Source organism: Pleurodeles waltl, chromosome 5 (genome assembly GCF_031143425.1).
Source record: "Pleurodeles waltl isolate 20211129_DDA chromosome 5, aPleWal1.hap1.20221129, whole genome shotgun sequence".
Classification (NCBI taxonomy): Eukaryota; Metazoa; Chordata; class Amphibia; order Caudata; family Salamandridae; genus Pleurodeles; species Pleurodeles waltl.
Genome location: NC_090444.1, coordinates 16214745 through 16242164, shown reverse-complemented (window position 1 = coordinate 16242164; position 27420 = coordinate 16214745). Strand labels below are relative to the sequence as shown.

The 27420-nt window shown below is 49.9% G+C and overlaps 1 protein-coding gene across 1 annotated transcript in view; it reads left to right on the top strand.

Moving 5' to 3' along the window:
- LOC138295289 (uncharacterized) overlaps window positions 1-27420 on the top strand; it is a 114753-nt gene that overhangs the window by 7113 nt on the left and 80220 nt on the right. The window contains exon 2 of the mRNA XM_069233494.1: window positions 3757-3869. Within this exon, the coding sequence (XP_069089595.1) occupies window positions 3773-3869 (97 nt within the window). The 5' untranslated portion in view covers window positions 3757-3772. The remainder of the gene's footprint in view (window positions 1-3756; window positions 3870-27420) is intronic.

Here is a 27420-nt window from a genome sequence, read left to right as displayed (position 1 = left end):
CTCCCTCTCTCTTCTGTCAGTGGATAGGACATCTCTCCCCCTCTCTCTTCTGTCAGTCGGTAGGACATCTCTCCCCCTCTCTCTTCTGTGAATGGGTAGGACATCTCTCCCTCTCTCTTCTGTCAGTGGATAGGACATCTCTCCCCCTCTCTCTTCTGTGAGTGGGTAGGACATCTCTCCCTCTCTCTCTTCTGTCCATGGGTAGCATATCTCATCTTACACTGACCTTTCTGAAGGGTCAGAGACCTCTTTTTATCACTCCCCTTGTTACAACTAGGACATTGCTCCTCCGTCTCTGTGTTCTGCGAGCAGGTCGCCTCCTCCCACGCTCCCCTTTCTAAAGGACACAAGATCTTGCACGCATCGCTGCCTGGGGTTTGGATATCTCATCTCATACTCATCTTTCTGAAGGTTAGAAACACTCTCTCCCTATCACACCCTCCCAGCTGTGGGATGGACATCTCTGCTCCCACTCCCTGTTCCGAAGAGGAGAACTCTTGTCTCTCTATTTCTGTCTCTGGGTTTGACATCTGACACTCACCCTTCTGAGGGTAGTGTTGTTCTCTCTGCCCCTCCTGTCCGTGGGTAGTGTAGCTCTCTCTGCCCCTCCTGTCCGTGGGTAGTGTAGCTCTCTCTGCCCCTCCTGTCCGTGGGTGGTGTAGCTCTCTCTTCTCCTACTGTCCGTGGGAAGTGTAGCTCTCCCTGCCCCTCCTGTCCGTGGGTAGTGTAGCTCTCTCTGCCCCTCCTGTCCATGGGTAGTGTAGCTCTCCCTGCCCCTCCTGTCCGTGGGTAGTGTAGCTCTCTCTGCCCCTCCTGTCCGTGGGTAGTGTAGCTCTCTCTGCCCCTCCTGTCCGTGGGTGGTGTAGCTCTCTCTTCTCCTACTGTCCGTGGGTGGAGTAGCTCTCTCTTCTCCTACTGTCCGTGGGAAGTGTAGCTCTCCCTGCCCCTCCTGTCCGTGGGTAGTGTAGCTCTCTCTGCCCCTCCTGTCCGTGGGTAGTGTAGCTCTCTCTGCTCCTCCTGTCCGTGGGTAGTGTAGCTCTCTCTGCTCCTCCTGTCCGTGGGTAGTGTTGTTCTCTCTGCCCCTCCTGTCCGTGGGTAGTGTAGCTCTCTCTGCTCCTCCTGTCCGTGGGAAGTGTAGCTCTCCCTGCCCCTCCTGTCCGTGGGTAGTGTAGCTCTCTCTGCCCCTCCTGTCCATGGGTAGTGTAGCTCTCCCTGCCCCTCCTGTCCGTGGGTAGTGTAGCTCTCTCTGCCCCTCCTGTCCATGGGTAGTGTAGCTCTCCCTGCCCCTCCTGTCCGTGGGTAGTGTAGCTCTCTCTGCCCCTCCTGTCCGTGGGTAGTGTAGCTCTCCCTGCCCCTCCTGTCCGTGGGTAGTGTAGCTCTCTCTGCTCCTCCTGTCCGTGGGTAGTGTAGCTCTCTCTGCCCCTCCTGTCCGTGGGTGGTGTAGCTCTCTCTTCTCCTACTGTCCGTGGGTGGAGTAGCTCTCTCTTCTCCTACTGTCCGTGGGTGGAGTAGCTCTCGCTGCCCCTCCTGTCCGTGGGTAGTGTAGCTCTCTCTGCCCCTCCTGTCCATGGGTAGTGTAGCTCTCCCTGCCCCTCCTGTCCGTGGGTAGTGTAGCTCTCTCTGCTCCTCCTGTCCGTGGGTAGTGTAGCTCTCTCTGCCCCTCCTGTCCGTGGGTAGTGTAGCTCTCTCTGCCCCTCCTGTCTGTGGGTAGTGTAGCTCTCTGCTCCTCCTGTCCGTGGGTAGTGTAGCTCTCTGCTCCTCCTCTCCGTGGGTAGTGTAGCTCTCTGCTCCTCCTCTCCGTGGGTAGTGTAGCTCTCTCTGCCCCTCTGCCCCTTCTGCCCCTGGGTAGTGTAGCTCTCGCTGCCCCTCCTGTCCATGGGTAGTGTAGCTCTCGCTGCCCCTCCTGTCCATGGGTAGTGTAGCTCTCTCTGCTCCTCCTGTCCGTGGGTAGTGTAGCTCTCTGCTCCTCCTGTCCGTGGGAAGTGTAGCTCTCTCTGCCCCTCCTGTCTGTGGGTAGTGTAGCTCTCTCTGCTCCTCCTGTCCGTGGGTAGTGTAGCTCTCTCTGCCCCTCCTGTCCGTGGGTAGTGTAGCTCTCTCTGCCCCTCCTGTCTGTGGGTAGTGTAGCTCTCTGCTCCTCCTGTCCGTGGGTAGTGTAGCTCTCTCTGCCCCTCCTGTCCGTGGGTAGTGTAGCTCTCCCTGCCCCTCCTGTCTGTGGGTAGTGTAGCTCTCTGCTCCTCCTGTCCGTGGGAAGTGTAGCTCTCTCTGCCCCTCCTGTCTGTGGGTAGTGTAGCTCTCTCTGCTCCTCCTGTCCGTGGGTAGTGTAGCTCTCTCTGCCCCTCCTGTCCGTGGGTAGTGTAGCTCTCTCTGCCCCTCCTGTCTGTGGGTAGTGTAGCTCTCTGCTCCTCCTGTCCGTGGGTAGTGTAGCTCTCTCTGCCCCTCCTGTCCGTGGGTAGTGTAGCTCTCCCTGCCCCTCCTGTCTGTGGGTAGTGTAGCTCTCTGCTCCTCCTGTCCGTGGGTAGTGTTGTTCTCTCTGCCCCTCCTGTCTGTGGGTAGTGTAGCTCTCTCTGCTCCTCCTGTCCGTGGGTAGTGTAGCTCTCTCTGCTCCTCCTGTCCGTGGGTAGTGTAGCTCTCTCTGCCCCTCCTGTCCGTGGGTAGTGTAGCTCTCCCTGCCCCTCCTGTCCGTGGGTAGTGTAGCTCTCTCTGCCCCTCCTGTCTGTGGGTAGTGTAGCTCTCTCTGCCCCTCCTGTCCGTAGGTAGTGTATCTCTCACTGCCCCCCCCCGTCCATAGGTAGTGTAGCTCTCCCTGCCCCTCCTGTATGAGGGTAGTGTAGTTCTCTGCCCCTCCTGTCCGTGGGTAGTGTAGCTCTCTGTCCCTCCTGTCTGTGGGTAGTGTAGCTCTCCCTGCCCCTCCTGTCTGTGGGTAGTGTAGCTCTCTGCTCCTCCTGTCCGTGGGTAGTGTTGTTCTCTCTGCCCCTCCTGTCTGTGGGTAGTGTAGCTCTCTCTGCTCCTCCTGTCCGTGGGTAGTGTAGCTCTCTCTGCTCCTCCTGTCCGTGGGTAGTGTAGCTCTCTCTGCTCCTCCTGTCCGTGGGTAGTGTAGCTCTCTCTGCCCCTCCTGTCTGTGGGTAGTGTAGCTCTCTCTGCCCTTTCTGTCCATGGGTAGTGTAGCTCTCTCTGCCCCTCCTGTCTGTGGGTAGTGTAGCTCTGTCTGGCCCTCTGCCCCTTCTGCCCCTGGGTAGTGTAGCTCTCTGTCCCTCCTGTCCGTGGGTAGTGTAGCTCTCTCTGCCCCTCCTGTCCGTGGGAAGTGCAGCTCTCTCCGCCCCTACTGTCCATGGGTAGTATAGCTCTCTCTGCCCCTTCTGTCCGTGGGTAGTGTAGCTCTCTGCCCCTTCTGTCCGTGGGTAGTGTAGCTCTCTCTGCCCCTTCTGTCCGTGGGTAGTATAGCTCTTTCCCATCCCTGTTGTGGATAGATCACTCTACTTCCCCCCCCCCCACCCCCCCAGGATGGTTGACCCCACACTCCTCTTACTGTGGGCTGGGTCACCGCCTCACACCAGGTCACAATCACTGAGTCAGGTGTGTCTGTCTAGTTAGTTCAAGTGGAAGCAAGAGGACTACAGCACCCAGAATGCATTGTGCATTAAGACTGGAAGCAGTCTCTAGCGACCTGGAGGGAGGTGGTCACCTTGCTGCGGGCATGGATTTGGCCAGAGCACTCATTCTACACAGAGTGACAGGCATGTTCTCTTCTAACGCTAGATGAGCAGCTGCAGGTATGGCTTCGAGGCGCCTGGTGCTCCAGCTTCTCGTGCTGCTGCTGACGTCGCGAGGAGGGAACCTGCAACCAGGAGCATCAGACAACAATGAAGGAGGTAATGTGGAGTCCAAACAGTAACTATCTCTCTGTCACCTCTAGGCTGTCTTTAACTGTATGTCTGACATCTCTCTCTCTCTGTCTCCCTGTCTCTCTCCCTCTCGTTCTCTGTCCCTCTCTCTCTCTATCTCTGTCCCTCCGTCTCTGTCTCTCTCCCTCTCTCTCTCTGTCCCTCTCTCTCTCTGTCCTTCCGTCTCTGTCTCTCTCCCTCTCTCTCTCTCTGTCCCTCTGTCTCTGTCTCTCTTCCTCTGTCTCTCTGTCCCTCTGTCTCTCTCTCTCTATCTCTCTCTCCCTGTTCCTCTGTCTGTCTCCCTCTCGTTCTCTGTCCCTCCCTCTCTCTCTCTCTCTCTCTCTGTCCCTCCGTCTCTCTCCCTCTCTCTCTGTCCCTCTGTCTCTGTCTCTCTCCCTCTGTGTCTCTGTCCCTCTGTCTCTCTCTCTATCTTTCTCTCCCTGTCCCTCTGTCTCTCTCTCTCCCTGTCCCTCTGTCTCTCTCTCTCCCTGTCCCTCTGTCTCTCTCTTTCTCTGTCCCTCTGTCTCTCTCTCTCTCTCTCTCTCCCGTCTCTCTTTCTCTCTGTCTCTGTGTGTGTGTCTCTCTCTGTCTCTCTCTTTGTCGCTCTCCCTCTCTCTCTCTGTCCCTCTCTCTCTGTCTGTGTGTGTGTCTCTCTCTCTGACCCTCCCCCTCTCTCTATTTCTCTCCCTCCTCTCTCTCTGTCTCTCTCTCCTTTTTCTCTCTCTCTCACTGTCCCTCTCTCTCTGTCCCTCTGTGTCTTTCCACTCTCCCTCTCCCTCTCTCTTTCTCACTCGCTCTCTCTGGCTCTCCCCCTCTCTCTGTCTCTTTCTCTGTCTGTCCCCTCTCTCTCTCTCTTTCTCTCCTCTGTCTCTCTCCCTCTCGTTCTCTGTCCCTCTCTCTCTCTATCTCTGTCCCTCCGTCTCTGTCTCTCTCCCTCTCTCTCTCTGTCCCTCTCTCTCTCTGTCCTTCCGTCTCTGTCTCTCTCCCTCTCTCTCTCTCTGTCCCTCTGTCTCTGTCTCTCTCCCTCTGTCTCTCTGTCCCTCTGTCTCTCTCTCTCTATCTCTCTCTCCCTGTTCCTCTGTCTCTCTCCCTCTCGTTCTCTGTCCCTCCCTCTCTCTCTCTCTCTCTGTCCCTCCGTCTCTCTCCCTCTCTCTCTGTCCCTCTGTCTCTGTCTCTCTCCCTCTGTGTCTCTGTCCCTCTGTCTCTCTCTCTATCTTTCTCTCCCTGTCCCTCTGTCTCTCTCTCTCCCTGTCCCTCTGTCTCTCTCTTTCTCTGTCCCTCTGTCTCTCTCTCTCTCTCTCTCTCCCGTCTCTCTTTCTCTCTGTCTCTGTGTGTGTGTCTCTCTCTGTCTCTCTCTTTGTCGCTCTCCCTCTCTCTCTCTGTCCCTCTCTCTCTGTCTGTGTGTGTGTCTCTCTCTCTGACCCTCCCCCTCTCTCTATTTCTCTCCCTCCTCTCTCTCTGTCTCTCTCTCCTTTTTCTCTCTCTCTCACTGTCCCTCTCTCTCTGTCCCTCTGTGTCTTTCCACTCTCCCTCTCCCTCTCTCTTTCTCACTCGCTCTCTCTGGCTCTCCCCCTCTCTCTGTCTCTTTCTCTGTCTGTCCCCTCTCTCTCTCTCTTTCTCTCCTCTGTCCCTCTCGCTCTTTTCCTCTCTCTCCCCTCTCTGTCTGTCTGTCCATCTCTCTCTCCGACTCTCCCTCATTCTCTGTCTCTTTCTCTCTGCCCCCTTTCTCTTTATTCCTCTGCCTGTCTCTCTCTCTTTCTGTGCCTCTCTGTGTCCCCTCTCTCTCTCTTCCTCTCTCTCTCCCCCTGTCTCTGTCTCTCTCTGTCTCTCCCTCACTCTCGGTCTCTCTCTCTCTCCGCCCCTCTCTCTCTCTCTCTTCCTCTCTCTCTCTCTCCTTCTCTTTCCTTCTCTGTCTCTCTGTCCCTCTCTCTCTCTTCCTCTCTCTCCCCCTGTTTCTCTGTGTCTCTCTCTGTCTCTCCCTCACTCTCGGTCTCTCTCTCTCTCCGCCCCTCTCTCTCTCTCTCTCCCTTCCTCTCTCTCTCCTTCTGTTTCTCTGTGTCTCCTCTCTGCCTCTTTACTCTCTCTGTCGCTTTCCCTGCCATTATGTAGCTGTTGCGCTATCTTTCTCTCTCTCTCTCTCCCTATCGCTTTCTTTCTGTCTCTGATTTTCTTTCTTTCTGTCTCTTTTGCTCTCTCTCTCACTTTTTCACTCTGCCTCTCTCTGCTGCTTTCTCTCTTTGACTCTTTCTTGCTCTTTCTCGCTCTCTTGCAGTGTCTTCACTTAGCGCTCTCTCTTTTCGGAGTTCTCCCTTCCCTCGCTCTACCTGCATTTTCTCTCTCAGTTCAGACTGAAGGGCAGGACTTGGTTGGTCTACAAGTGTTGCCCAAGGTTGTTGCAGGATAGTTCTACCTGTGAGTCTGATGGTGTCACAGGGTGACAAAAATAATACACCACAATACAGCACTTAGTGCACATCAAACAAGTACACAAATTATGAAATATTGTATTTAAATTGGTAATAAAATAAACAGAGATAGAAATTTTGTGGTATTCGAAAGTATAGTTGTATTTCTTGAAGATAAAGCCAGACTCTAGCATGTCACTTAGGGCCTGGTTTAGAAGCCGCGGCGGGATACTCACCACAAACGTGACAGATAACTCGTCCACTCTATTACAATCCCATTATGCCCGACGGGAGATGGGTTGTCCCTGTGTGGGATTCTCCACAGTGAGGGAATATTCTGCTGGTGTGTTCTGCATTAACAATATGTCGACTTCCATCTGGTTCTAGATATGTGCGTGTTCCTCTGTGGCAGAATCAGGCACTCTCCCGCTGAGTCCTCTCTTCCTTTGGGAGGAGGACGTCTCTCATTTAATCCAGTGCTTTGGCAGTAGTATACCTACACTGGAGCGAAGCTTTGTGGGCGACCCCTCTCTCAGCTTTCATCTTCTGCAGTGCTTCATGCCCTGGCTGAACTCTACAGTTCTACTCAAGGGTGTCCCCAAACTGGGGTCTTTGGTTGGTGCTCTGTGGTGTCATTGTCTACCGTGGCCTGCTATTGGTTGGCTCTTACTTTGGATCATTGATGCTGCATCATGTCATTGTCTACCGTGGCCTGCTATTGGTTGGCTCTTACTTTGGATCATTGATGCTGCATCATGTCATTGTCTACTGTGGCCTGCTATTGGTTGGCTCTTACTTTGGATCATTGATGCTGCATCATGTCATTGTCTACTGTGACCTGCTATTGGTTGGCTCTTACTTTGGATCATTGATGCTGCATCATGTCATTGTCTACCGTGGCCTGCTATTGGTTGGCTCTTACTTTGGATCATTGATGCTGCATCATGTCATTGTCTACCGTGGCCTGCTATTGGTTGGCTCTTACTTTGGATCATTGATGCTGCATCATGTCATTGTCTACTGCGGCCTGCTATTGGTTGGCTCTTACTTTGGATCATTGATGCTGCATCATGTCATTGTCTACTGTGGCATGCTATTGGTTAGCTCGTAGTTTGGATCAGTGGTGCTCAGTGGTATCATTTTCTACTGTGATTTGCTATTGGTCGGCTCTTACTTTCAATCGGTGGTGCTGCATCATATCATTGTCTACTGTGAACTGCTATGGGTCCGCTCTCATTTTGGATCAGTGATGCTCAGTAGTGTCATTGTCTACCATGGCCTGCTATTGGTCAGCACTTGCTTTGGACTAGTGGTGCTCAGTAGAGTCATTCTGTACCGTGGTCTGCTATTGGTCAGCTCTTACTTTGGCTCAGTGCTCCTGCATCATGTCATTCTCTACCAAGGCCTGCTATTGGTCAATGGTGCTCTCTGGTGTCATTGTCTACCGTGAAATGCTATTGGTCTGTCTTACTTTGGATCAGTAGTGCCGCAACATGTCATTGTCTACCATGGCCTGCTATTGGTCAGTGGTGCTCTGTTGTGTCATTGTCTACTCTGTCCTCCTATTGGTCAATAGTGCTCTGTGATGTCATTGTCTACTGTGACCTGTCATTGGTCGCTTCTTACTTTGGATGAGTGGGGCTACATGTCATTGTCTACTGTGACCTGCTGTTGGTCAATGGTGCTCCGTGGTGTCACATCTACTGTGACTTGCTATTGGGATCGGCTCTTATTTTGGATCTGTGAAGCTCAGTAATGTCATTGTCTACCATGCCCTGCTATTGGTCGGATTTTAATTTGGATCAGTGGTCCTCAGTAGTGCCTGCTATTGGTCGGGTCTTAGTTTTGGTATGTTCTGGAAGATCATAACCTTGGTTTATTTTCTACAGACTGTGTCACATCAATTTTACATAATTTGAAGGCTCGTTTTCCAGGAAACTGGAGGATGCCATCATGGCTTAGGTCAGGCGGTTTACCCTTGCACCATCAGGCAGTCATGCTGGGCTTACTGTAGGAAAGTACCATCTTGCCTGGCATGTTACCCCCATATTTCACTGTATATATGTTGTTTTAGTTGTATGTGTCACTGGGACCCTGCCAGCCAGGGCCCCAGTGCTCATAAGTGTGCCCTGTATGTGTTACCTGTGTTATGACTAACTGTCTCACTGAGGCTCTGCTATCCAGAACCTCAGTGGTTATGCTCTCTCATTTCTTTCCAAATTGTCACTAACAGGCTAGTGACCAATTTCACCAATTCACATTGGCATACTGGAACACCCTTATAATTCCCTAGTATATGGTACTGAGGTACCCAGGGTATTGGGGTTCCAGGAGATCCCTATGGGCTGCAGCATTTCTTTTGCCACCCATAGGCAGCTCAGACAATTCTTACACAGGCCTGCCACTGCAGCCTGAGTGAAATAACGTCCACGTTATTTCACAGCCATTTACCACTGCACTTAAGTAACTTATAAGTCACCTATATGTCTAACCTTTACCTGGTAAAGGTTGGGTGCTAAGTTACTTAGTGTGTGGGCACCCTGGCACTAGCCAAGGTGCTCCCACATTGTTCAGGGCAAATTCCCCGGACTTTGTGAGTGCGGGGACACCATTACACGCGTGCACTATACATATGTCACGACATATGTATAGCGTCACAATAGCGTCACAATGGTAACTCCAAACATGGCCATGTAACATGTCTAGGATCATGGAATTGTCACCCCAATGCCATTCTGGCATTGGGGAGACAATTCCATGATCCCCCGAGTCTCTAGCTCAGACCCGGGTACTGCCAAACCACCTTTCCCGGGGTTTCACTGCAGCTGCTGCTGCTGCCAACCCCTCAGACAGGTTTCTGCCCTCCTGGGGTCCAGCCAGGCTTGGCCCAGGAAGGCAGAACAAAGGACTTCCTCAGAGAGAGGGTGTTACACCCTCTCCCTTTGGAAAAAGGTGTGAGGGCTGGGGAGGAGTAGCCTCCCCCAGCCTCTGGAAATGCTTTGATGGGCACAGATGGTGCCCATCTCTGCATAAGCCAGTCTGCACCGGTTCAGGGATCCCTCAGCCGTGCTCTGGCGCGAAACTGGACAAAGGAAAGGGGAGTGACCACTCCCCTGACCTGCACCTCCAGTGTGCTCCAGACCTCTGCCATCTTGGTGCTGCTGGCACACTGGACTGCTCTGAGTGGCCAGTGCCAGCAGGTGACGTCAGAGACTCCTTCTGATAGGCTCCTTCAGGTGTTGCTAGCCTATCCTCTCTCCTAGGTAGCCAAACCTCCTTTTCTGGCTATTTAGGGTCTCTGCTTTGGGGAATTCCTTAGATAACGAATGCAAGAGCTCATCAGAGTTCCTCTGCATCTCTCTCTTCACCTTCTGCCAAGGAATCAACTGCTGACCGCGCTGGAAGCCTGCAAAACTGCAACAAAGTAGCAAAGACGACTACTGTGACCTTGTAACGCTGTTCCTGCCGCCTTTCCGACTGTTTTCCTGGTGGTGCATGCTGTGGGGGTAGTCTGCCTCCTCTCTGCACTAGAAGCTCCGAAGAAATCTCCCTTGGGTCAGCGGAATCTTCCCCCTGCAACCGCAGGCACCAAAGAACTGCATTGCTGGGAACCGCGTGTTTTGCAGCTACTCCGGCTACTGTGCACTCTTCCAGGATTTCCTTTGTGCACAGCCAAGCCTGGGTCCCCGGCACTCTAACCTGCATTGCACGACCTCCTGAGTTGTCCTCCGGCTTCGTGGGACCTTCTTGTGCAACTTCGGGTGAGCTCCGGTTCACTCCACTTCGTAGTGCCTGTTCCGGCACTTCTGCAGGTGCTGCTTGCTTCTGAGTGGGCTCTTTGTCTTGCTGGACGCCCCCTCTGTCTCCTCACGCAATTGGCGACATCCTGGTCCCTCAGCAGCATCCAAAAACCCTAACCGCTACCTTTGCAGCTAGCAAAGCTTGTTAGCGGTCTTTCTGCACGAAAACACCTCTGCACGACTCTTCACGACGTGGGACATCCATCCTCCAAAGGGGAAGTTTCTAGCCCTTGTCGTTCTTGCAGAATTCACAGCTTCTACCATCCAGTGGCAACTTCTTTGCACCCACAGCTGGCATTTCCTGGGCATCTGCCCACTACCGACTTGATTGTGACTTTTGGACTTGGTCCCCTTGTTCCACAGGTACTCTCGACTGGAAATCCATCGTTGTTGCATTGCTGGTGTTGGTCTTTCCTGCAGAATTCCCCTATCACGACTTCTGTGCTCTTTGGGGAACTTAGGTGCACTTTGCACCCATTTTTCAGGGTCTTGGGGTGGGCTATTTTTCTAACCCTCACTGTTTTCTTACAGTCCCAGCGACCCTCTACAAGGTCACATAGGTTTGGGGTCCATTCGTGGTTCGCATTCCACTTCTAGAGTATATGGTTTGTGTTGCCCCTATCCCTATGTGCCCCCATTGCATTCTATTGTGACTACACATTGTTTGCAGTGTTTTCTATTGCTATTACTGCATATTTTGGTATTGTGTACATATATCTTGTGTATATTGGCTATCCTCATACTGAGGGTACTCACTGAGATACTTTGGCATATTGTCATAAAAATAAAGTACCTTTATTTTTATTATATCTGTGTATTGTGTTTTCTTATGATATTGTGCATATGACACTAGTGGTACTGTAGGAGCTTCACTCGTCTCCTACTTCAGCCTAAGCTGCTCTGCTAAGCTACCATTTCTATCAGCTTAAGCTGCTAGACACCCCTCTACACTAATAAGGGATACCTGGGCCTGGTGCAAGGTGTAAGTACCCCTTGGTACCCACTACAAGCCAGTCCAGCCTCCTACACTTACTGACTCTTCTATGGTGATTGGCAGGACGTCCATGTACATGGTAAAACAGAAGGCCGATGCTGCATTGCATCCCTCTCTCTATTTGCTTGTTTCTTTTTTCACTGGTCTTTGACACATGCATCTTATGCTGTATTTTGTTTGTAAGTAAGTACACTGCTTTGATATGTCACCTTTCCGGTAACCTTTAGAAAGACCATGAGTAAAACACATTTTGGAAATCTAAGAAGCATGCACATATTCCCTTGTCTGTCCTCTTTGGGTGTATTTGTTTTCATAGGGCATGTTGTGAGTGTATATTTGGTTGTCTTGTGGGTAGTGAAGAAACGTATTTGACACCTGTAAGGAAATGCCTCTTTTTGCATGATCAGCCCATAAGTTTTGCACTGATGCTGCTGAACTTTCTACTCTGACAGTCGACTGAGGCCTGATAATCAGTCCTCACTGCAAGTGTTCTAACCCATTACAAAATGTATGTTGAATTGGCTACTGCCAATTGGCATAGACTGACTTACTTATGTGACTAGTACATGGTACCAAGGGTACTCAGGGCATGTAAGTTAGAGTGTCCACCCAGGGCTGCAGCACTCTGCGTGTGACAAATTAGAAAATGGCTCCCAGCCTGCAACTGCAGCCTGGAACAGCAGTTTTAAACTGCTAGTTCCACTTTGTCATTTAAACCAATGGCAAAGAACCACTTCCTGTAACAATATATATGTCTCTGCTAAGGTAGGCCTATGGAGCCCTAAGGCAGGAAGCTGTATATTATTGAGAACGTGTCATTTTAATATGACGTAATAGCAAAACTTCCACATTGTCGTTTTAGCAGTGGAAAAGCTAGCAGCCCCATTGGCTAACACGTACCAGCTGACCTCTCAGCCCAGTTAACTTCTGAATGGAACTACTAAAGGGGGTACTTCACGGTATCAAATAATCGTGGCATTAAACCTGACTTGATGCCCAAATAAAATTTAATGTGATTTTTAAGGAAAGGCAACTTTTAGAACGTGGCCACTCTTGTCGCGTGTGTCCAGTGGCCTCGCACAGTTGCTGGCCACCAGACAGCCTTCTGCCCTCCTGAGGAATCATGTGAATGAATCCCAGGCACAAGACCCAAAGAAGCCTGCTACAGGGAGAGCCGTTAACGCCCCTTGGCAGGAAGCCATTCCTGATTTTGGCCAAAAAGATGAGCTTCGAACGCGAAGCTGCCTTTGGGGGTAAAATGGCGATCACCCTCCTGAAAGGTTGACCCTTTGTTCATGTAGACAGGATTGCGGCCCCAACTGGTTTTCCCATGAACATGAAACCCACACATAGCCACACCTCGAGGGGGGGCTACCAAGCTCCTTACATCCAAGCAAAGTTCAGAGGTCTTGGGAGTGGGCAGAATAGTGCACCCTGGGATTACTAGAAGTCACACATAGACATAAGGCGCCACAGGGTAGGAGCAATCCTGGGTAGCCTATTGCCTATTGACAGCATCATCCTCCCCCAGGGCACTTTCTGCCACTTATACGGCACCGCTGGCGTCCTGAACCTCAGATCATGATGGAACTGGAGAAAAGACTGAAGAATGAATGTCCTGCTGACCCCTGGAACTGGCAAGAGAGGCTGCACTTTCTGCTGGACTGCAGCTGCCGCACCCTGGGCTAGCAAAGAGAGTGGCTCCTGGCTCATGGGAAAGTTGCTCTTGAGACACAGACCAAAGAAGTGACTCAAATTTTCAGTCAGCTGACCTACCTCGAACTAGCACTAGAGCCATCAAAGCTGAAGAAGCCCATAGCAGCAAATCAGTAGCCGCATTCTGTGAATCGCTGCTGTCTGCCACTGAGCAACCTAAGAGACCAATCCTCAGTCGCCAAAAGTTGCATGTGAGTCTGCTTTACCTGGGAATGTTGTCTGAGCCTAGATTGGTTGCCGAAGAGGGACACGAATCTTCACCAAATTATACTGCTTGACTACTGTGTACTGAGACCAGTAGCCCAGCCACAACTGGGCTTCTACTGGCTCAAAGAGGACTTTGAGGGACACTGACTCCTGTGGCCAAAGTCACCCCACCCTTACACACGGACCAAAGAATAGCGACAAGAACACCCTGTTGACCACACAAGTGCTCAGAGTATCTTTCGGCATCCTCAGCGTCCTGCATCCCCAGCATCAGGACCACTCCATTGTAAAATGTGGAACTGGATCTGGGCCTGCTTTGGTGACAGGTAACTGTCCCAATACTCCTTAGGGCCCCCTGACTTCTCCCTGCCCACTTGTGCTGGAGCAGCCGAACACAATGCTTCTGAACTTTTCAAACGTTTCTTAACTTTACAGCTACCAATGCATGTTTGAACTAAAAAAGAACATTCTTATTTTGTTGTTTGGTACTGTTAAACGCTTTACATTAGTTCCTTTGTTTAAGCCTTGCTGCTGGAAGCCACAGCTACCCAGAGACGGTTTATGGTTTTACAAATGAGCCTGACTGGACCCAAGGCAGTTTTGCGAGTGAATTATTCAGTAAGATCGCGGAACCATCCCACATAATACACCACAAACCTCACAGCACCTGTGTGGGATCTCTTTCTTTTAGATATATGCTTTCATTCCTGTGTTTAGGATGCCACACAGCAGCTCTCCCAGGCTATTTCTTTAACAGCTAACACTGTCGTCATAAAATGCAGATGAGCTCCATTTTTAGGTCTGGCTTGACAGAAGAAGAGAGATATTTTAGGTCATACTGTCAAAAGCTGTGTGCCTCCACTCTAGAGGGCTTATCTTTCGGGCAACTGTGATTATTTGTTTGTCCAGCTGCTCGAGTCAGGCTCCTTATCAAGCAAAGCAAACGTGTTTGACCTTTTCAATCACACATATGCCACTGTGATGCTATTAAACAACATCTCCATGATAATTGCATAGTTAGGGTGTACTTTTCTGATTGCTATGTGTGTACCCTTATGTCCAAATTACAAGAAAGAGTTGAATACGTTTTATAAAAACTGTAACTATCACCTATTTATTGTATCAAACAAATGTCAAAGTCAATAGGCATTATGTGTGGCCTGTAACAATCTGCAGAGAGGTGTTTTGTTAAATGGAATATCACACTTTACCAAGGAATGCAAGGGTTTAATGGGAGTGACTGGGAATAAACGTTTTCTGCTGTGATAATCCTTGTTAGGCCCTCTTATGAGCCACAGAAGTTTGCTTTGCCTGCTCTGTTATTTAGATTTCTGTTTTTGTGACTGTCAGCCTGGTGGTGGCTGTGTTGCAGAGCTTACGCTCAAGACAGTAGGCCTGAGTCGGCTGTGGTGACAAGCCGGTAAGAAGGGTACCAGCCTGATTGGTTCACTGGTAAAGGTTACGCACAATGCAAGAGGTCTAATCTCTTTATTATAAAACATTATGACAAAGGCAGTAGACTTGGCTTACATATTTTGAAAAGCCTTTGTTAAAGCCAGTAGGCCTTTAACGGTGGGTTGTTATCACACTGTGTTACAGGCTGGAGACAGGTATTTTTTGCATGAAATCTCCAGATAACCATAGTAGGAAAGGGCTTTGGTGGTATAAACCAAGGGATTAGAATATTTTAAGTGTGCTAATTTCCTGGGATGCCCTTTTGAGAGAGGTTGTATACTGTTTGGTCACCTGTAATGTTGCACATATTTATAGGTATATCATTGCACACGTCTGTGTTGGTTTAGGTGTCAGGCCAGTGGTGCAGGTCCACAGGCCTGAAGCCTCATTGGTTGTTTGGGCAACACTGCTTCAGATTTCATAGATTCAATCTGTTTATTGTCAAAAGTTATTACAAAGCAGGAAGCACCGAATTATCATTATGAATAGCCTGTGTTGAAGGTAATAGGCTTTTAAGGTTATTGTTATTGAATTGTTGCCAAAGCCTGTAGACAGGTATTTTGTTAAACAGAGTCTCACAGATTACCATAGTAGATAAGCATTTGCTGTTCAAACAAACCGGGGGGATAGAAGAATTTGTGTTCCATTTTCCCTCACTTCTATCCTTTCATCTTTTTATTTTCATAATTTTTAGCACACACTACTGGTCCTCAGGCTGTGCTAACAGGCTGTTTGTGTGCCGTTCATTTTGTCTGTGATGGGCCACTAGGCCAGAGTCTCGAGACCAGCCTACCATCAAGGAATGGTATTGTCCATACTTTCACTGTTTTACCATTCCAAGATGAACAATATATTGGTTCTAAATGTGGCGGAAATTCATAACATTGAAGCCACGTGAACAATACCATTGAAAGATGGCCTCTCGCTGCTATGTTTAATTCCATTTGTGTTAGCAAACATATGCCTGCCATGTTTAGCTGGCAGCTTGCTTTCCAATTTCACTTTTATCCTTCCATTTAGATTGCATACATTGTTGAGTTTGTGTGAGTTTACTGTGGTTCTGGAATTGAATGAATGCATGCATGAATAAGTCAGTGGCATGACATTAGCCACTGCAGCGCTTGTGGTAAGGGGGAGCAAGCTCCTGGGGCCCCCCTCAGCACAGCACACTGTGCATGAGCAGCGGGCCCCTGGCCTGAGAGCTACTAACTGGATGGGGGTCCTCTCCATGCCCCCCTCATGTTGAGTAGGTGTATGAATGGGTGCATGAGTGCTAAGATGAGAGACAGAATGCATGTATGATAACTTGTGGAATGTTAATCCCCTCATCATTAACTGTGTCAGGCCTGGGTCATTTGTTTCATTTCATTTCTTTAGCTGCTTCTCCAGCTCTTGCACAGTCATTTGGTTGTTTCGGGCATTTTGAAACTCTTTCTTCAAGCTCTCCTAATTCTGTTTTCTGGCACCTTTTTCTTTTCGTTTGGTCTAGTATGAGTGAGTGCATTATTGTCACTTTTGTACAACTGTTCCTTCCCCCCTGTACCGGTTGTAGGAGGCTGGACTGGCTTGTATTGAGTACCAAGGGGTACTTGCACCTTGCACCAGGCCCAGGTATCCCTTATTAGTGTATAGGGTGTCTAGCAGCTTAGGCTGATAGATAATGGTAGCTTAGCAGAGCAGCTTAGGCAGAACTAGGAGACGAGTGAAGCTCCTACAGTACCAGTAGTGTCACTTGCACAATATCATAAGAAAACACAATACACAGATATACTAAAAATAAAGGTACTTTATTTTTATGACCATATGCCAAAGTATCTCAGAGTGTACCCTCAGTGAGAGGATAGCAAATATACACAAGATATATGTACACAATACCAAAAATATGCAGTATAGTCTTAGAAAACAGTGCAAACAATGTATAGTTACCATAGGATGCAATGGGGACACATAGGGATAGGGGCAACACAAACCATATACTCCAGTAGTGGAATGCGAACCACGAATGGACCCCAAACCTATGTGACCTTGTAGAGGGTCGCTGGGACTATTAGAAAATAGTGAGGGTTAGAAAAATAGCCCACCCCAAGACCCTGAAAAGTGAGTGCAAAGTGCACTAAAGTTCCCCAAAGGACAAAGAAGTCGTGATAGGGGAATTCTGCAGGAAAGACACAAACCAGCAATGCAACAATGATGGATTTCCAGTTAAGGGTACCTGTGGAACAAGGGGACCGAGTCCAAAAGTCACAAGCAAGTCGGAGATGGGCAGATGCCCAGGAAATGCCAGCTGTGGGTGCAAAGAAGCTGCTACTGGACAGTAGAAGCTGAGGATTCTGCAGGAACGACAAGTGCTAGAGACTTCCCCTTTGGAGGATAGCTTTCCCACGCAGTGGAGAGTCGTGCAGAAGTGGTTTCCCGCCAAAAGACCGCCAACAAGCCTTGCTAGCTGCAAATCATGCGGTTAGGGTTTTTGGATGCTGCTGTGGCCCAGGAGGGACCAGGATGTCGCCAATTGTGTCTGGGGACAGAGGGGGCATCGAGCAAGACAAGGAGCCCTCTCAAAAGCAGGCAGCACCCGCAGAAGTGCCGGAACAGGCACTACAAAGAGGAGTGAAACAGTGCTCACCCGAAGTTGCACAAAGGAGTCCCACGTCGCCGGAGGACAACTTAGAAAGGCGTGCAATGCAGGTTAGAGTGACGTGGACCCAGGCTTGGCTGTGCACAAAGGATTTCTGCCGAAGTGCACAGAGGCCAGAGTAGCTGCAAAAGTCGCGGTTCCCAGCAATGCAGTCTGGCGTGGGGAGGCAAGGACTTACCTCCACCAAACTTGGACTGAAGAGTCACTGGACTGTGGGAGTCACTTGGACAGAGTTGCTGGAATCAAGGGACCTCGCTCGTCGTGCTGAGAGGAGACCCAGGGTACCGGTAATGCAGTTCTTTGGTGCCTGCGGTTGCAGGGGGGCGATTCCGTCGGCCCACGGGAGATTTCTTCGGAGCTTCTAGTGCAGAGAGGAGGCAGACTACCCCCACAGCATGCACCACCAGGAAAACAGTTGAGAAGGCGGCAGGATCAGCGTTACAGAGTTGCAGTAGTTGTCTTTGCTACTTTGTTGCAGTTTTGCAGGCTTCTAGCGCGGTCAGCAGTCGATTCCTTGGCAGAAGGTGAAGAGAGAGATGCAGAGGAACTCTGATGAGCTCTTGCATTCGTTATCTAAGGAATTCCCCAAAGCAGAGACCCTAAACAGCCAGAAAAGAGGGTTTGGCTACCTAGGAGAGAGGATAGGCTAGCAACACCTAAAGGAGCCTATCAGAAGGAGTCTCTGACGTCACCTGCTGGCCCTGGCCACTCAGAGCAGTCGAGTGTGCCAGCAGCACCTCTGTTTCCAAGATGGAGAGGTCTGGAGCACACTGGAGGAGCTCTGGGCACCTCCCAGGCGAGGTGCAGGTCAGGGGAGTGGTCACTCCCCTTTCCTTTGTCCAGTTTCGCGCCAGAGCAGGGCTGAGGGGTCCCTGAACCGGTGTAGACTGGCTTATGCAGAAATGGGCACCATCTGTGCCCATGAAAGCATTTCCAGAGGCTGGGGGAGGCTACTCCTCCCCTGTCTTCACACCATTTTCCAAAGGGAGAGGGTGTAACACCCTCTCTCAGAGGAAGTCCTTTGTTCTGCCATCCTGGGCCAAGCCTGGCTGGACCCCAGGAGGGCAGAAACCTGTCTGAGGGGTTGGCAGCAGCAGCAGCTGCGGTGAAACCCCTGAAAAGGCAGTTTGGCAGTACCAGGGTCTGTGCTACAGACCACTGGGATCATGGGATTGTGCCAACTATGCCAGGATGGCATAGAGGGGGCAATTCCATGATCATAGACATGTTACATGGCCATATTCGGAGTTACCATTGTGAAGCTACACATAGGTAGTGACCTATGAGTAGTGCACGCGTGTAATAGTGTCCCCGCACTCACAAAGTCCGGGGAATTTGCCCTGAACAATGTGGGGGCACCTTGGCTAGTGCCAGGGTGCCCTCACACTAAGTAACTTTGCACCTAACCTTTACCAGGTAAAGGTTAGACATATAGGTGACTTATAAGTTACTTAAGTGCAGTGGTAAATGGCTGTGAAATAACGTGGACGTTATTTCACTCAGGCTGCAGTGGCAGGCCTGTGTAAGAATTGTCAGAGCTCCCTATGGGTGGCAAAAGAAATGCTGCAGCCCATAGGGATCTCCTGGAACCCCAATACCCTGGGTACCTCAGTACCATATACTAGGGAATTATAAGGGTGTCCCAGTTGGCCAATGTAAATTGCTAAAATTGGTCACTAGCCTGTTAGTGACAATTTGAAAGAAATGAGAGAGCATAACCACTGAGGTTCTGGATAGCAGAGCCTCAGTGAGACAGTTAGTCATAACACAGGTAACACATACAGGGCACACTTATGAGCACTGGGGCCCTGGCTGGCAGGGTCCCAGTGACACATACAACTAAAACAACATATATACAGTGAAAAATGGGGGTAACATGCCAGGCAAGATGGTACTTTCCTACACCGGTCCAAGTTGTCCAGCTCTGGTGTCCCTCCTTCAGGTGCATCCTCCAGAATCCCCAGTTCCATTGACTTGGCTTATACCCTGGAAGTTCTTGTAATGTTCATCTTTATGCTGGCTTGATATCATCTGCTGCTGTCACAATCAAAGCAAGGGTTCTGTTTCTTTCTTTCCTTCTGTGATGTATTGTGGTTACTCTTAGACTGGCAGCTTTTTTGAGGATGTATGTGGTGTCCCTAAAAGCTTGTTGTATTCCTTGTTCATTATGATAATATGCATTCAGCTGGTCCTCTCCTCTTGCGCTGTTCATTGTTGCGGGCTTGTCCTCAGTGGTCTCTGTTGTGCTTTTCCCATTTGTAGTTTGACTGGAGTTTGTGCTGGATCTTGAGGGCCATATATACTAATCATTCATGCAATGCAGGGCAGCAAGCAAAGCTTGGGCATTGCGTGAAAGGGAGAGAGCAGAAATGCTCCATAGTTACAAAGAGTTGGTGCATTCCTGCTCTCCCCCTGTGCTGGTGCACCAAGTGCAGCCTAGCGCTAGCGGAGCCACCCTTGACCATAGTGCAAGGGTGCCTGCATTACACACCTTCCTGCACAAAACAGAATCCCTATAGGCATTCACCTCTTCCTAAGTGTGCTGCAGGGTGCAACACTCATGGAAAGAGGAAATAACGAGGAGAAATAAAGATATGTCTTCTTGTTCCTCATCTCTGGTGAAGGTGTAGCATTTCCATGCATTCCAAGGCTTACTAGCTTTATTAAATCTGGGAATGCACTGAAATGCATGGGTGGATTTGTAGGTATACCCGTGTTCCATCCATGGGACACCTCCTAAGTTGGACTATACCGTAATGCAGTGCAATCAGCTGCATCGTGTTACATTCTTACGAAGTCGTGCAAGGTGGTGCAAATCGGTCCTCGTGTGGCTTTGTTAATATTACTGAAGCCTTTGTTCTGTCCTTGCGTCACCTTGTGTGACAGGAGGGCAAAGATAAGGCTTGATAAATCAGAGCCTTCATGTTTTGGGACTACTTTTCTACAGTCGGTTTATAGCACATTGGGATGTGGTAGGCAACCATAGTTTTATCCCGCTGTAGAATGGATGGGTTGCCAGTATGTCTAGCCTGGTATAGAATAGATCTTCCGTAGTGTAGGATTGATTGGTCGACAGATTATTAATCCTCACATAAAATGGATTGATTGACAGTAGGTGTATCATTGTAAGATTGACAGTAGGTTTATCATGATGTAGGATGGATTGGTTGATAGTAGGTATGTCATTGTATAGGATGGATTGATTGACAGTTACGTTTATCATGGTATGGTGTATCAGCAGTGGGATAAAGGCTTTGTATTTGCTGATACCACTTTTACAATTGTGTTAACACAATAACTCTCCAAATTGTCTTTTAGATAATTGTTTTTGATTTTTCTAGTTAATTAACATTTTTTTTTACAAATTTCTAAAATATCTGTCAGGGCTCTGGTTAGGTCCCTACAACTTAGAAAAAGGTTTTTTTAAAGTTTTTGCTATAGTTGGTTATCCAAAAAGGGGAGTTCTAAATTCCAAAAAGGTCCCAACTTTAGTAATATAAAAATGTCTGATTCAAAGTCCAGAACCCAGGAGCTCAACCTGGAACCTTATGAGGCATATACCTATGACCAATTAAGGGGACTCTGCAGACTATACAAACTTCAAACTGGAAAAAGCCCCAAAACAGAGAAACTTAGGTTTCTGGTGGCCCATTATGATAAAGATCATCCTCCAGCTAATGATGATGACTCTGAGGAGGAGGAAGATACTGTGGTAAATGGAGATGAGGGTAGCTCCTCTTCTCAAACAAGCTCTATAACACCCACAGACACAGACCTGGAACTTGCCAGGCTGGCCCAAGGACTGGCTTTAGAAAGGCAGCTTTTGGAGATAGAACAAAAAAGAAAAGAGTTGGGCATGGCACCCATCTCTGGTGGCAGCATACAAGTGTTGAAAGAAAAGGCTTTCAACATTAAACTCCCAAAAGGAGTTGTCCCTCCCTTCACTGAAGGGGATGATATAGTGAAATGTTTTTCTGCCTTTGAAAGAGCCTGTACTGGGTGGGAAATTGAAAAGAAACACTGGGGCACACTGATGTGGGAGTTATTCTCAGGAAAGAGCAGGGATAGGCTCCTGACACTGAACAAGCTAGATTCTAAATCCTTTGACCTCATGAAGGGTACCCTAATTGACGCCTATGGATTTACAACTGAAGAGTACAGGATAAAATTAAGGGAAGCTCGAAAATCCCAGAGCCAGACCTGGGTTGATTTTTTGGACTATTCAGTAAAAATGCTGGGTGGTTGGTTAGCTGGGAACAAGGTACAAGATTATGATGGGCTGTACAATTTGTTTGTTAAAGAGCATCTGTTGAGTAATTGTTCCAATTATAGACTACATCAACATTTTGTAGACCTAGGTCCACTTTCCCCTCAAGAGTTTGGGAGGAAGGCAGACCATTGGGTCAAAACAAGGGTTACCAAAACTACCACTGGTGGGGGAGACCAAAAGAAAAAGACCAAAAAGCCCCTCCCCCCGGGAAAGATGGGAGCCAGGGTAAAAACAACAAAGAGTCTTCTCAAGGCCCCCTACAATCTTCACAGGAGGGTGGGCCCAGAGACCACTCACAGTCCAGGGGAGGGTACAAAGGGAAACACTTTGACCCCAGCAAGGCTTGGTGCCAAGATTGTAGGACCAAAGGACACCGAACTGGAGACTCTGGTTGTAAAAACAAAAAGAATGCCTCTAGTCAACCTGCAGTAAATGCAGTTGCCAATATCCAGATGGGGTCAGAGGTGTGGCCTGACCATGTCAGTGTCCCCACAGAGGCAACATTAGTCACTGAGGGTGGGGTCGATTTATCTTGTGCTGCTTGGCCAAATAATATGTCCAAATACAGGCAGCACCCTGTGATTAATGGGGATAAAATAGAAGCTTTGAGGGATACTGGGGCTAGTATCACTATGGTGTCTCAGCACCTGGTTCCCTCAACTCAGTTCCTAGTAGGGAGGCCTTATCCTGTCACCAATGCTGACAATGAGACCAAGTTCCACCCCATGGCTATGGTAAACTTTGAATGGGGAGGAGTAGCAGGGCAAAAAGAAGTGGTTGTGTCCTCATCCATCCCTGTAGATTGCCTACTTGGTAATGATCTGGAGCATTCCCCCTGGGCTGAGGTAGAGCTAAAGGCCCATGCAGCAAAGCTTGTAATGCCTGAGTGGGCTTGTGTCATGACTAGGGCACAGAGCAAACTTCAGAGAGAAAAAGGAGAGCTGGATCCTGAAATAGTGGACCAGCCTCCCAAGAAAAAAAGGCAAGAAGACTGGGGGACCATCTTCACACCAGATCCCAAGACAGGACCCCTCTCATCAGGAGGAGAAGGAGTCACCTACTTTAGAGGGAACTGAGCCTGAAGAGCTTGGGCCTTACCACCCAGAGCTCATGGGCCCAGGGGGACCCTCTAGGGAAGATCTGTGCCAGGGACAAAGGGAGTGTCCCACTCTTGAAGGCCTGAGACAGCAAGCTGCTCAGGAGGAGCTAGGAAATGTCAAAGGTACCCACAGGGTCTACTGGGAGGAGGGGCTCCTGTTCACTGAGGCCAGAGACCTCAAGCCTGGTGCAACCAGAAGGGTGGTAGTGCCCCAGAAGTTCAGAGACTTTCTTTTCACTTTAGCCCATGACATTCCCCAAGCAGGGCACCTGGGTCAGAATAAGACATGGAGTAGGTTGGTTAACCACTTCTACTGGCCAGGTATGTCCCACAAAATGAAGGACTTTTGCCAGTCCTGTCCCCCCTGCCAAGCCAGTGGCAAGGCAGGTGGGCACTTAAAGGTCCCTTTAATTCCACTGCCTGTGGTTAGGGTTCCCTTTGAGAGGGTATGGGTTGACATTGTTGGCCCCCTGACCCTCCAACAGCATTAGGACATAGATACATCCTAGTGGTAGTGGATCATGCCACGAGATATCCTGAGGCTATTCCCCTTAGGACTATCACTGCACCTGCAGTGGCCAAAGCCCTCCGGGGTATGTTTACCAGGGTGGGGTTCCCTAAGGAGGTACTATCAGACAGGGGGTCAAACTTCATGTCTGCATACTTAAAACATATGCAGCAGGAATGTGGAGTGACCTATAAGTTCACTACTCCATACCATCCACAAACCAATGGGCTGGTAGAAAGGTTCAATGAGACCCTAAAAGGCATGATTTGAGGACTCCCTGAAAAGCTCAGAAGGAGATGGGATGTCCTACTTCCTTGCCCGCTGTTTGCCTACAGAGAAGTGCCACAAAATGGAGTGGGTTTTTCACCCTTTGAACTTTTGGTTGGTCATCCTGATAGGTGACCACTGAGTCGTGTAAGGGAAGGCTGGGAGAGACATCTCAAAGAGCCCAAACAGGACATTGTGGACTATGTGCTTGGCCTACGTTCCAGAATGGCTGAGTACATGGAGAAAGCCAGCACAAATCTTCAGGCCAGCCAAGAGCTTCAAAAGCTTTGGTATGACCAAAAAGCTGCTATGGTGGAGTTCCAACCAGAGCAGAAAGTGTGGATGTTGGAGCCTGTTGCTCCAATGGCCCTCCAGGACAAATGGTCTGGGCCCTATCCCATTCTTAAAAGAAAAGGGGAGGTCACTTATCTAGTGGACCTAGGCAGTTGCAAAAAACCCAAAATAATTATCCATGTCACCCGCCTAAAACCCTTCTTTGACAGACCTGATGTGACTATGCTCATGGTCACAGTTGAGGGACAGGAAGATGAGAGTGAACCTCTCCCTGATCTCCTCTCCAGCAATCCCCAAGATGGTTCTGTGGATGGAGTGATCTTGTCAGACACCCACTCAGGACAACAGCAGACTGATTGCAGGAAAGTGCTTAATCAGTATGCTGAGCTGTTTTCTCTGACCCCTGGGAAGACAAACTGGTGTACCCATGATGTGGACACTGGAGACAGTCGGCCTGTCCAGAACAAAATTTACAGACAGTCTGACCATGTCAGAGAAAGCATAGTAGCTGAAGTCAAGAAAATGATGGATTTGGGTGTCGTTGAACCCTCTGAGAGCCCCTGGGCCAGCTCAGTAGTGTTAGTCCCCAAACCTCACTCCAAGGGTGACAAAAAGGAAATTAGGTTTTGTGTGGACTACAGGGGCCTCAACTCAGTAACCAAAATTGATGCACACCCAGTTCCAAGAGCTGATGAGCTCATTGAAGGATTAGGGGCAGCCAAATATCTGAGTACTTTTGATTTAACATCAGGGTACTGGCAGATTGGCCTGACCCCAGGAGCAAAAGAGAGGTCAGCATTTTCTACTCCTAGTGGGCATTATCAGTTCACTGTTATGCCCTTTGGACTCAAACATGCACCTGCCACTTTCCAGAGGTTGGTGAATCAAGTCCTTGCTGGATTGGAAACTTTTAGTGCAGCTTACTTGAATGACATAGCTGTCTATAGCTCCACCTGGCAGGATCACCTGATCCATCTGGAAAAGGTCCTTGAGGCTCTGCAAAAGGCAGGCCTCACTATCAAGGCCAGTAAGTGCCAGACAGGGCAGGGAAAAGTTGTGTACCTGGGCCACCTGGTTGGTGGGGGCCAAGTTCACCTCTGCAGCCCAAGATTCAGACTATTCTGGCTTGGGAAGCTCCTATAACCCAGACCCAAGTCAGGGCATTCATTGGCTTGACTGTGTATTATAGGAGGTTTGTGAAGGATTATGGCACCATAGTTGGCCCCCTCACAGAACTTACTCCCAAGAAGATGCCTAGGAAAATCAACTGGACAGTGAGTTGTCAAGAGGCCTTTGACACTCTGAAGAAAGCCATGTGCTCTGCTCCAGTCCTTCAAGCACCAGACTACTCAAGGGAATTCATATTCCAGACAGATGCTTCAGAGTTGGGAATAGGAGCAGTCCTAGCCCAAAGGATGGTGATGGACATGACCAGCCAGTTGCTTTTATTAGCAAGAAGCTACTCCATAGGGAACAAAAATGGAGTGCCATAGAGAGGGAAGCCTTTGCTGTGGTTTGGGCCCTGAAAAAGTTGAGACCATACTTGTTTGGCTCTCATTTCACAGTTCAGACTGACCACAGGCCTCTCAGATGGCTACAACAAATGAAAGGTGAAAATCTCAAACTGCTTAGGTGGTCCATTTCCCTACAGGGTATGGACTTTAAAGTGGAACACAGACCTCGGACTGCCCATGCCAATGCAGATGGCCTCTCCAGGTTCTTCCACTTAGAAGATGAAGACTCACTAGGGAAAGGGTAGTCTCATCCTCTTTCATTTGGGTGGGGTAGTGTGAGAGGAGGCCTCTTTTTGCATGGAGGCCACTTTTTGCCTGATGTTGATGTGTTCTACAAGTTGGTAGTACACAGGGCCCCTGCTAAACAGGTTCCCTGGGCCAGAGCTCTTTCCCTAAAACTGTTGTGATGCTTGGCACAATTGGTTACACTCTTAAATCCCCCTATAAGTCCCTAGTAAATGGGTATCCCAGTACCCAGGGCAAGAGATATTAAGAGTAGGCCGCTGGGGGCAGCAGCACAGATTGTGCCACCCCCAAGGGCCCTGCTCCCAGATGCACCCAGCACTGCCATGGCAGACTGAGTGTACTGGGGCAACCCTAAGAGACAAAATTGACGTGGCACACCCTCTGTGTGCCCTGTCCACCATACACTGCATATGTTATGGATAAGTCACCCCTCTAGCAGGCCTACCAGCCCTAAGGCAGGGTGCACCATACTATGGGCCTCATTCTGACCTTGGCGGTCTATGACCGCCAGGGTGGAGGCCGGCTGAAGCACCGCCAACAGGCTGGCGGTGCTTCATTTCGTATTCCGACCGCGGCTGTGAAGCCGCGGTCGCCCAGCCGGGTCCGGCGGGATTCCGACCCCCTTCCCGCCAGCCTGTTTCTGGCGGTTTTCACCGCCAGAAACAGGATGGTGGGAACAGGTGTCGTGGGGCCCCTGGGGGCCCCTGCACTGCCCATGCCACTGGCCTAACAGGGCCCCATAAAGATTTTCACTGTCTGCATTGCAGACAGTGAAAATCGCGATGGGTGCAACTGCACCTGTCGCACCCCTGCAACTCCGCCGGCTTCATTCGGAGCCGGCTTCCTTGTTGCAGGGCCTTTCCCGCTGGGCCGGCGGGCGCTCTTTTGGCGGTCGCCCAGCGGGAAAGCCAGAATGGCCTCCGCGGTCTTCTGACCGCGGAGCGGCCATTTGGCGGTTCCCGCCAGGCGGGCGGCTCCCGCCGCCCGCCAGGGTCAGAATGACCCTCTATATGTGAGGGCATAATTGCATGAGCAATATGTCCCCACTGTGTTCCTACTAAACCTAGGACATAGTGAGTGAACAGAGCAGCCATTTTTATGTATGTACTGGGCACTGGTCAAACACGAGTTCCCCAGCTACATAATGGCCACTCTGCACCCTATGTACTGGGCACTGGTCAAACATGAGTTCCCCAGCTACATAATGCCCACTCTGCACCCTGGGTTGTTTGGTATTTAATCCTAAATGTACCCAGGGGCCACCTTAGAGGTGTCCCGTGCAAAAGCTAACTATCCTGGCATGGTTGCTGGCTGGTTTCATCCAGCTGCAACTCCAGACAGCCAATATACAAAACCTGGGGGAGAGCCTTGGCTCTCTGGTTCTGTAAAACAATGCCCTTCCTGGGTGGAGGAGCTAACACCCCCTCCCTCAGAAATGTGCAACACCCTGGCGGTGAGCTTCAAAGGGCTACTGCCCCTGAAACTCGAGCCTCCAGGCCTGCTGCTAGCAGCAGAGGGCTACCCCCCTTGCAAACCATCACTTTTGGCAGGAGAAAAGGCGGGAAACCAGACAAAGGGTAGGAGGAGTGGCCACACTGACCATGCACCACCCCTAGGAGCTTGCATGCCAGGTGGACCCTCTAATTCAGTTTTCTCCATCTTGGAATGGAGAGAGATAGCCAATGGGGTTTAGGGAAGTGACCCTTACCATATGAAGTGGTCACTGTAGTGGGTGTAGCCACCCAAGGTTAAGTGTACAATTGGACACTACCTGGTTCCCCCTAAAACGCCCACTAAATTCAGTATTTAGTGGGCTCCTCTAGACCAAGTTTTAGGTTCGAAAAGGACTTTAAGAAGAAAGAAGACCAGCCCCAAAAAAGCCGCCAGGACGAGGACTGAGGACCTGCTGCACCAGAAGAGGCGCCAAGACCCCTGCTTGCTGCACCAGTGTCCTGACAATCGTGACAGCGGAGGAGCTGAACACTGGACTGACCCCAAGAAACCCCGGGGACCTTCAGGCTTCAAGGAATGACCCAGATCTCCCTCCTGAGTGAAGGCATCACTCAAAAAGCTACAAAGAAACAAGAAACCAGTGAAGATCACTTCATGAAATCGGCGATATCTCCGTG